General features: G+C 35.7%; 1 protein-coding gene across 2 annotated transcripts; it reads right to left on the bottom strand.

The window, feature by feature from the left end:
- Window positions 1-395: 395 nt before the first annotated feature.
- On the bottom strand, window positions 396-6,263 carry LOC148872335 (uncharacterized). 2 transcript variants are annotated; one of them, XM_088968365.1, is made up of 6 exons: window positions 4,666-6,263; window positions 4,362-4,571; window positions 4,046-4,151; window positions 3,622-3,750; window positions 1,150-1,478; window positions 396-614 (listed from the first exon to the last, which is right to left on the bottom strand). In XM_088968365.1, the coding sequence occupies exons 3-6, from the start codon at window positions 4,050-4,052 to the stop codon at window positions 567-569; spliced, it is 513 nt and encodes a 170-aa protein (XP_088824491.1). In that variant the 5' UTR covers window positions 4,053-4,151; window positions 4,362-4,571; window positions 4,666-6,263; the 3' UTR covers window positions 396-566. The 2 variants fall into 2 exon arrangements, with proteins under 2 accessions (XP_088824491.1, XP_088824492.1); XM_088968366.1 differs by having other exon boundaries at window positions 4,492-4,571; window positions 4,666-5,426.
- Window positions 6,264-11,142: the final 4,879 nt, after the last annotated feature.

The following is an 11,142-nucleotide window of genomic DNA, read 5'->3' on the forward strand; positions in this document are numbered from 1 at the left end:
ACTAAATAGCAACAGATATAATGGCAATTATAAATGCCACTAGAAGGTTACCATAAAAGCTAGCAATAACAATATAATAGCATTTTTTTTTATATAGCGGCATTTTTTAATGTCATAAAACATTTCTGTATAGTGGCATTTATAATTGCCACTAAAAAGTCTTAATCAATCTATTCATTTAGGATTTAGTGGCATTTACAAGCGCCACTAAATGACTAAACATATTCATTCATACATGCTAAAAAAAATAAAATGAAGCAACAAAAAAGATGTTGCTTATGGTAAATGAACCTATATCAATAAATATTAATTTCATCATGCCCTTTAAATCAAATGCATATTATATATTTAATTAAAAAAACCAAATGATTATGAAATTTAACCAAATAAACCCCTTTCATGTAAAACAAATTTATCATAAAGTGTTTATAAATACATCTGTCACTTTCAGGTCATAGATCCATAATGGATAGTCCAAAAACGAACAAAGGATATTCTTTACATAAGGACTCAGAAAATACCGGACAAAAAAAAAATCATTTCTCTATGATGTTCAAAAGTCTTCATCAAAATCCAAAGTAAATATCTTCAATATCCTCCATGTTAACAATTTCCTGAAAAAGCAAATACATCTTTTTAATAAAAACTAGATATAATATTATATCTTTCAATCTAATAATAGATGGCTGAAAGATAGATAAATAGAGAGAAATGTTACATAACAAATATTATATCTTTGTTGCAAATGGACTATTTTGTGTGCTTTCACTATTTTTTTTCTAGGACAACATACAAGTTTATGATTGTATCTTTTAGTTCTCACCTACTTTAGAGTGGGTAAAGAAAAGTGAGTAGGAAATTTGAAGTAATGCTTATACTTTGAGACCCTCGAATTTTCTATAGACAATTGACCCAAGCACATAATGCCTGGTCTGATCTCCCCAACACCTCTTCCCCTGAGCTAGACACATTCTCAAAAATTAAAAACTTCTTGGTTCTTTCCATTCCGCAGTAAAAAGTTAAAAAACTAATTTTCAAAGCTCCTTTCTTTGTAACTGTGCACTTGTTGAATCCAAAAGAAATAGACATCCAAGAATAAATTGTTTAACAAGGCAAGACAACAAACTATATTAGACTATGGATACAGACCTTCATTGCATGTCGTTCCCTCACAAAGTTTGGGTGGACTTTATCCTTTAAATAGTCAATCTTCTGAGTAAAGTACCATTCTGGAGCCCGAGGCTCAATATTAAACTTCTTACAGAATGGAACCCACTTCCTTGCAAACTCAAATGTCTCAGAAAGGGCTTCAAAAGTAAGTATTGCAGCATCAACCCCAAGAGAACTCAGGTAGAGAGAATTTGAAATCTTCTCAATTATTTCAAATAGGTAGAAACTTCTATGGTTGTTGCATAGGAACCAACCATGCTTGTCAAGAGAAGTGAACGGTGAAAAGTGAAAGCCATGTAACATATCACCTACATGACAATGAAGTGGTACATGGTCAAATAAGAATAAGAAAATACAAGCATGTATGAATAGAAGTGATCTACTGCAAAGTTCAAGAGGATAAAGAAACAGGAGCAAACCAAAAAGAAAATGCACTGAACAAAATAAAATGGCAGAACAACACACTTGACACACTCTAAAACAACATGCTCAAAGAAGCATACCCTCCACCTCCACCGCCACCACCCCATCTATTTGCATTTGAGAATTAAGAACTATCTTTAGCAATAATGGAAAGAAAAAAAAATCTTCAAACCTTGAAAAGGAAAAGTTTTAGCACCGATCCACCTTTTAAACACATAAATGCCTAACCTTTCAGGACCACTGAACAGAGAGATGCCAAACCTATTTAGTGAGGTGAAAAATAAAGGTTGCAATGAAGAAGATAGTTCTTTAGAAAAAGTTTGGAAGCAGTATTTCTCAAAACCATTCTGGGCCCCACTATTTGGGAAAACTGAAGACCAAAAAGCCACTAGTTCAGTGGTTTATATAAACCAGCAGTTGAACTGCTAAAAGAGTGGATCATACTCCTTCCTCGTTTCTTGCCTCATCCAGGTTTTCAAAAAATTGCATGGAAACGAGTGAAAGAACCTGGCTGTTAAAAGAAGGCCAGTACCTACATTGGTCCCAGCTATCCCCAGACTTTTGATAGGTTAACTGTACATGGACCCAAACTTTGGCATTTTTTAGCACAAAGTGGCCACTCTCAGACTTGAACCAATGTATCATGCTTGTTAACCTGAGATTTTACCATTACACCTGAGAGAAAGAACCTTAAGGTTCCACAACTCAAATTCTACAAAGTATAACTCTCATCCAAAATACTCTTATAGACTTGTACTATCCTAAAGTAAGATATAGAAACCACAACAAATCAGCATCTCTGGTGATTAATACAAAGTGAAGTTCCAAAACAAAACCAAAGGATTCAGAAAGAAAGTGCCAGTATTAACCCATTGTCTCATCATCATCTAAGCCTTGTCCCATATAATATGGGTCAACTAAAAAAAAAGAAAAATATAAGAATATGAAATTCTAAAACAAATGTCAAAGGACTCAGAAAAGCTACTGGATATTTCCCCAATCAAGGCACCAATTAAAAGTGACAACAAACCTTTGGCCCTCGATATGAACAAGTTGAACAAGACAAAGATCTCAACAATATGATAATTAAAAAACTTGACCAATCACAAAATTTTGTATTGCAAGGAAGACTGAGTACATGTTTGATGATGATCATCTGTGCTAAAAATGAATTAATTAATTAAAAAATATGAAGTAGGTGCCCAATAGAAACATCCAATGATTGCAGTGAAGAGCAAAGCAAATGACACAAAAATATCATCAAACAAAAAAGGGAAGGGAAAAACAAAATATAGCAATTCCTTACTCCTGTGCTGAAAAACTAGACAATACAAAAAGAAGCCAAATTCTGCTAAGAGAACAGGAATGGAATTAATGAACTTCCTAAGTTCTTGAGCAAGAGCAAGATTACTGGGATAACAACATATCATAATTTTGTCAAGATAGTAAATATACTTCAAGGTACAACAAGGGAATTTACAATAGTGCTTGGATGTACTCCAGGAATGATGATGGATCAGATTTAGAAGTCCTAGTGTCCCCACGTTTGTGTTACCAGTGAACCTCTTAAAAGAAAATATAGAGCTATGCCAAAACTAACATCCTTTTTTTGATAAAGGCCAAAACTAACATCCTAATTAATATTTAAATGACTAACAAATTACCCAAAAAATAAAGAAAACAAAAGAATGAAAAAAATAATAATAAGTTAGACCAAAATTGAATGTAGGAAAATTTGACATGTATTAAAATTTGTTCAGTTTTGCAAATTAGTAAATGTTTATAATAGGTACAAAATGGAACCTAATTAAGACTACACATCTTGAATGTAAGAGAAAAATGAATTTCAATAAAACCATATTATGGGCAGATTTTTCTTTCAATTTCTTTTTCCAACTTGGAAAGGAATTTCTCAGTTATTATTGTTCTAAATATACAGAAAAGCTATAATAAATGGGTTTTCAATTAGATCACATTAACATTGTAGCAAAATAATCAGACAAATTGAACTTTGGGAAGGGTAACCACCTTTGACTCTTTGTTCATATGCAGCTCGGTCATGCATCATGAGAGTTGCAACTTCTCCATTCAATGGATCTGATGGGTTTGGATACAAAAGAAGTTGTGGGAGGAACACTTCAAATACATTTACCAGATCTGAGAAGAAGCATCAATGTCAACAACTGAGTGCAATTACATTGATCCATAAAATTGAAAAGCAGCAAAATTTCCAATAAAATGCTTCTACAAAGCCATAACAATCCTATATGCATCACAGAAATAATGGTTAAGACTTTTTACCGAACATTTGGGGCCCTAGGTCTAGTTGATTACATCCAAACAAAATGAAGTGGTGAAGCTGAAAAATAAATGCATTTTGTATACCATCCACGGGCAAAACTTAATGAAAACGCTAAAAAAAACACATAGTTATCAATGTGCAGTAGCTCACATTTCATCTACATTGGGGTGGTAGATCATGGTAACAAAGCCAGATTTATATGGATAAGCATCTGGAAACTCTACTCTGATCCTCCACACACACCCTTGATAAGGACCTGTTGCAACCCACAAGTAATGTTCTTGAATTCACTGAATAGTATGGGCAATCAAATAATTTAAAGCTGATGTAACTATAAAGCAATACCAAGAACTGAAGAAATTAATAGTAAAAGAGCCAATTGGCTATAAGAGTTCTAAATTCATGTTATAAACTAATAAAGTAATGACAACGAATAACAAGAAAACTAACTTAATAGAACACTTACAGTTGCCTATATTTTATTTCTCTTCATCAGAACAGAAAACAAATGTATAGTTTTGAGCATCTATTGCTGGACAAATGGCTGAACCAAAGAATTAAAAGTCTTAACCATTGAAATGGTGTGGAAAATTTACTATCACTGGGTCCATTGAAATCGACATAAAACTCTTGCAAGCCATCGTTGATCATCTCTACTTTGTAGTCGCTCATCATCCTAATAGAAGAAAAATAAACAAGAAACAGAGTCAAAATTACCAGCAATACTAAGAAAAAAAGACAGAATTAAGAAGGGTAGTTGAAAATTTTACAATTTCATCAGATCCATCTCTTGGCATTTGCTTGGGGAAGACATTTTGTTGTATCAGAAATTTAGAATCTTTCAATGGTGGTCTCAGATGGGTGAGAGGAGAGAAGAGTTCTTTGGCAACATAACTCCTTCGCAATGGTAGGCTCTCCTTCGGACAGCAGCGTCGGAGGGCAAAACTGGGCAATCACTTCCCTCGAACGGTCGCCGAAAAGGAGACAGCGAAACGGGAAGGCCTCCTTCACAATGGTAGGCTCTCCTTTAGATAGCAGCGTTGAAGGGCAAAACCAGGCCGGGGAAGACTTTTTGTTGTATAAAAAATTCAGAATCTTTCTATGGTGGTCTCAGATGGGTGAGAGGAGAGAAGAGTTCTTTGGCAACAGAACTCCTTCGCAATGGTAGGCTCTCCTTCGGATAGCAGTGTCGGAGGGCAAAACCGGGCAATCACTTCCCTCGAACGTTGCCGGAATTGAAGGTCACTAGAAAGGAGATAGCAAAACGGGAAGGCCTCCTTCACAATGGTAGGCTCTCCTTCGGACAGCAGCGTTGGAGGGCAAAATCAGGCAAAATGGCGAATGAACGTGACTGAGAAAAACGGATGTCACCAGAATCGAAGGTTGCTGGAAGGGAGACAACAAAACGGGAAGGCCTCCTTCACAATGGTAGGCTCTGCTTCGAAGAGCAGCATTGGAGGGCAAAATCGAGCAAAATGGCAAATGAGAATGCGCGCGCGAGATTCTTAAAATCACTTAAGCAAATGCCGCCATAGAAAACGCTGTGATTGAATGTATTTGAAGAGAGAGACTTTAAACTTGTCTTGAAAAAGGGAAAGTAATAAAGACTTACTATAGTCATTTAATGCATTTGCATAGTTGGAACAATGTCAAGGTGCTCCACGTCAAAAAGTCTATCCTTGCTCCAAACACCCTTTGCCTTAATTCTCTCCCCATTCCCCCTCCCATTAAGCCATGTTACCATTTTTTTAAATTCTCCCATTATGCCATATCTTAGGAAAGATAACAGAGAATAACAAAGAATCCTTATTTTTTTTTGTTTTCCTTAGAAGACGTGTATGTGCATTGGGTTCTCTTAATGGTTAAATTCTGAATTGCTCACTTACCCAAAAACCAAAAAATTCTTGCTTCCTCCATTAAATCCGTTGAGCACTACATATCTCTCCGATGTCCAATTAAACGCTCAAAGGTTCCTACTTAGAAGTTGTCCTTCACGCTTGTGTTGAAGTTTGGATGGGACCAATTAAATCTAAATGGTGGTTCATGATCATCATGGAAGGAAACAGTGTGTGTAGTGTTCAAATTCACCAAATGAAATCTAGTTTGATTTACTTGAATGTTGAATTAGATAAGAAATCTTCTCTCTTTTGGAAATACTAGGATGAGTATCAAGACTAAGGAGCATCTCTTCAGAGTTGAGATGTTTTTTTTTCCTCTTTTTCACTTTTTAACTTCTTTTTTCTCTTCTACTTTTTTGTTTTCCCCCTCTTACTCATGCTTCTCTGTTAATCGAATTCAATTGGAGAGGGACAAAACTAGTCATCTCCCCCTTTTCTTCTTCTCATTTCTCCTATTGAGTTTTCTTTGTGCTATGGTATTTTGTTAGCTTTTCATTTTATAGGGTTTTCTTCAACATCATTCTTTCTTTTGTTTGGATTTTTTTTTCTAACATTCATGTTTAACTTTTTTCTTTCTTGCGGAGCTATTAGAGGTGGAGCGATGGCATTTTGTGCATTTTCATTTCCCGCTTTTGTTAGTTTCTATTGTTCTTACTTCAATTTGAGGTTTCTCTAACATTATTGGCTTTTTTCTTTTGTAACGTTCATGTTTTTCTTTTGTTCCAGAGCTGCTAGTGACATAGGATTAGGACAACAAAGACAAATTGCTTCAGGCTGGCGACAACCCAATTTACCAAGGTTAGTTTTCTCTCAAGTAAGAAGGATTAACATAAGGGGGTGTTTGTTCTTAACTGATACAATCTTTTGTAGCTTTGCTTTTCTTTGAAGTAGAGTAATTGATGCTGATGGGTATCTAGGTCTTTGTATATGTATATAGATGGACCTTTATTTCACATTCGGGATAGAGAATTTGATGATGGATTCTTGAAGTATATCATGAGAATCATAGCTAATCGCGAAAATCTACATCATCAAGAAGCTTGGAACTGATCATTGATTGTGAAAGTTTGAAGTGATCCAAAGAGTAATCCAACAGGACTAAAAGAATAATCAAATAAGGCTTGGAGACTACAGGATGCATCTAGGATCAAATAATATATAGACAACTCTTATTTGGTTGAGATGTTATAGCTGACAACAGATCATGGTGTTTTAATAATGATGCAATATTAATGCATAAGTGTGAAGCCGACACGAAACGTTCAACTTATGCATTGGATTTATTTGACGTTTGGGTTCAACTTCATAACTTGTCATTGGAGTATTTGTCATTGCATAACTTCCAATCTCTATTTTGGCAAGTACCGGACTCTTGGAAGGTTTAGAATCCATCATATGGATCGTCGAACCATGTTATATGGCTGAGAAAATTTCAAAGTTTTTCTAACCTGTTCTATGAACCAATTTTCCGGTGATTTTGAAAACTAAATTTTCCAGTGATTTTGAAAACTAAATTTTCCAGATCGATATTACACTCAATTAGACTAGATTTGAAACAGAAATTAAAACTAATTGTAACTGATACCAATGATACAAAGTCCACAAATCGAAACTCCCATAGTGGTAGTTCATTCCCAAAATCAGTCTCAAAAACTGGCCTCCAACTGAAGATGATGCAATAAATGACAAATCGGTTCAGCAACACTATTTTCTGCAAAACTACTATCCATCTACCTTGGATCGATTAAGATTCATGAGCTGATTTCCCATTGTTTTTCTTGCAAAAACACAATAGAAAAACTAACAAAAACCAGTTCTTTCAATGACTAGGTCGTGATAAGGTTCCTTGGAGAGAAGAGAGAATATGAGAGAGCAAGAGAGTGAAGTGAACAAATTATGTTTCCCCTCTTTCTCTTAACCCCCTTATATAGAGCACCCTCCTAATCTAATTAGGAGACTATCCAAATCTGATTTGGATTTGGAGTCTTTTAAGAGATAAACATTATCCTCTTAAGAGGATAGGTGCTCCATACCTAGAACCATGCCCAGTTTTGACTCCAATCATCATGTGACATTTTAACTAATCATATTAGTAATGGGCCTTAGGCCCATTTCTCTTAAAGGTTCATGTCCCTAACTATTGCATGATAACTTTGGGCCTGATATTGTATGGCGTGGGACCCTACAAAGGTCTCACTAAGTCCATAAGGGTTTGGCCCCACCTTGGAAAGAGATTAGGTTGAATTCACTGGTGAGGGCACTGAACCCCTAAGCCAATCAGCATTGGCTCAATATGGGCCCAACATTTACACTTAAATGATCATTTGATTCAACCACCCTATGAAGACCCAAGGATAATGGGCTTATTGAAATAAAGCCCATTAGGTAATCAACCTTGTAATAGTCTATTACATTTAACCTCTCGGCCTATAATCATTAAACACTACTTGATTGGAAATGACGTCTCCCCTGATTGCAAGGTGTAGTGTCACACTCTCTGCTCAGATGGATCACAGGATTAACACCTTTTGTAAACATTTTTCAATAGGTGTGTACTTTAATATACAAATTATTTTTATTATCTTTGTAAGGACAATCTTGTCCATTCACATAGGTTTAATATATAAACATCTTTTCTGGGTTGGTTCGATCAGATTGATCAACCCTAATAGATCTGGACTATTGTTACTACCGATTCAATTTGGACTGTTTTGATCTATCCAGAGATCAGCTTTCTCTGTTCGGCACATCCAAGAATTAAGTCTCTCTCATACGACTTTAGTTTGCAATGAGATTTGAAAGGAAGTGTCGCCTATGCCCTCTCATCATATTTTAAAATTTTCATCGAGATTTGAGAAGAATTGAGAGAGATCTATACATCTCTTTTGGGCAGCTGCACCCAAACTTTCCTTTTCTGGACTATGTTTCAAGTTTTTTATCATTTGCTGAAACTTGGATAATTTTTGGTGACTGTAAGAGGCTTCTATTATCATTTTCTTTGATTCTCATAGCTTTATTACTTCCTTGCGACTCGGCTAGATCTGTCTTTTACTTATTTACTATTCGGTATGACTTGGAAAATAGTGAATTTATTTCCGTCAAGTTTGATGGGAGCAACTATGCTCTCTGGAAATTTCATTTTTAGTACTTTGTTGAAGGGAAAGGCATGTGGGGATACATTGACAGTACCACTCCCATGCCTGACGCAAGTGATGTCAAAGGGGTAAAATAGTGGAGAACCGAAAATGCTTAGGTTACATCATGGATCCATGGGTCTATATCAATGGATGTTAGTATCCTAGTGAGAGGTCTCAAATCTACCCATGACATGTTCGAATACCTAGAAAAGGTATATCAGCAATCGAACATGTCTAGGCAATATTAGATCGAAATCGATATCTTCTCCTATGTTTAAGGGGAGAAGAGAACTCAGAAATATTATGCAAGATTTATAAACCTTTGGACTGAATATGAACTGGCTCACTTTGGGGATCTTTCTAAAGATTGTTATATAAAGACAATGAAAAAACATCTCACTAAGAGAAAGACCATACATTTCTTGATGCATCTCATGTTTGACTATGAAACTCTACGATCTAGCAGTCTCAGTAGAGAACCAGTCCTTGAACTAGATGCAATTCTTGGAGAGTTGTTACAGGAAGAAACATGTCCTCTTACTTTATCTGCACTTGATTAGAAGAAGGAACATGGGGTTGATACAGTGTTCTTAGCCACCAAACAAAAGGGTAAGAAAGACTTTTCGAAGTTGCAATGCTATGAATGCAAAGAATTTGGTCATGTGGCATCCCACTACAAGAAGAAGAACTTTTGTACCTACTACAAACAACAAGGACATATCATAGTGGAATGTCCAACTAGGCCTCCTAAGAAAGAACAACATAAGGCTTATCTGGCCTCAAACCAAATCTACTACTATTGATGTTTCCACCTCACCATCAGCCCACAAATTAGATGCCCAGGGAAATCTGACTGAAGAAAGGATCTATGAACTTATGTCTTCAATTATTTCTTCTACTTTTTCTGCTTTTGGTCTAGTTGGTAAGTCTACTTTTATATGGCCTCGAATCACATGATTGGGGCCTCCTTTGGTCAGTCTCCTAAACCTAGATCCTTTGACAACTATATTATTACTGCTATTGATGATTCTTTACCTATATATGGTTGTAATGATTTGTTCTTATCCACCTCTAAGACCAAACCTTTTCATATTCCCAAAACTTTATTTGTCCCTAAATTGACTACTAGTTTAATATCTGTTGGACAACTTGTTGATGATGGTAATAATGTTTTATTTACTCATGATGGTTGTTTCATTCAGAACTAGCACATTGGGGAGCTAAAGGGGAAGGGGCATAGGCTTGGGAGGTTGTTTACTTTGGAATTCGAGAATAAGAGATCTTCATCGGATTCTTGCATGCTCTTGGTTTCTCCTTGTTCTCCTACTTCTTCATTTGATAATGTGTGGCATTTATGGCATAGACATTTGGGTCACACTCATGCTAAGAATTTGGACTATTTGTTTTCCTCTGGTTGTTTGCCTTTGAATACTTCTTCAATCAAGAATATTGATAAATCTTGTTTAACTTTCTACTATAGTAAAAGTCATATTTTACCTTTTCTATCTTCTACTGAATATGCATCTACACCTTTATATCTCATTCATAGTGATGTATGGTCATCTCTAGTCATTTCATACTTGGGTTATAACTACTTTGTATTATACATTGATGACTATGCTCGTTACACATGGGTGTACTTTCTTCAAAAGAAAATCAGAAGTCTTCTCCATTTTTAAAAACTTTTATGCTATGGTAATAGCCCAGCTTAAAAGCATCATAAATATTTTGATATCAGATTTAGGGAGAGAGTATTATGATGGTGAGGATGGTGAGCTTCAAGCATATCTTAAACAACATGGCATTCAATCCCAAAGATCTTTTCCTAGTACTCAATAGAATGGAGTATCGAAGAGCAAGAACTATCATATTGCTAGTATGGTGAGGTCCTTGATACAAGATTCACATGCTCTCCTTACCCTCTAGGTGTAGGCGGCCTACACTATTGTTCATCTCATCAATAGTCTTCCTACACCTATCCTTGGAATTTCTTCTCCTCATTAGTCCATATTTCATCATCCACCAAACATATCCATCCTTCATGTCTTCATATGTGTTTGATTTTTCCATCTCTCTCCCCATGAACACACAAAGCTAACAGCTTAATCAACTATGTGTACTTTCATAGGATACAGTATGGAACACAAGGGATTTCTCTGCTATGATCCCAAAGTCTATTGGTTGCGCATTTGTCGCAATGTCATATTTCTTG

This window comes from Nelumbo lutea, chromosome 2 (assembly GCF_056320005.1).
Source record: "Nelumbo lutea isolate HS-2025 chromosome 2, American lotus-T2T, whole genome shotgun sequence".
Lineage (NCBI taxonomy): Eukaryota > Viridiplantae > Streptophyta > Magnoliopsida > Proteales > Nelumbonaceae > Nelumbo > Nelumbo lutea.

What these genes read in the sequence shown, in the direction of transcription:
- LOC148872335 (XM_088968365.1), bottom strand. An exon ending in ATATGAACAAAGAGTCAAAG is followed by an intron (nt 1,479 to 3,621) that starts GTGGTTACCCTT and finishes ATTGTCATGTAG; the next exon opens with GTGATATGTTACATGGCTTT. An exon ending in GGGAACGACATGCAATGAAG is followed by an intron (nt 615 to 1,149) that starts GTCTGTATCCAT and finishes TTGCTTTTTCAG; the next exon opens with GAAATTGTTAACATGGAGGA.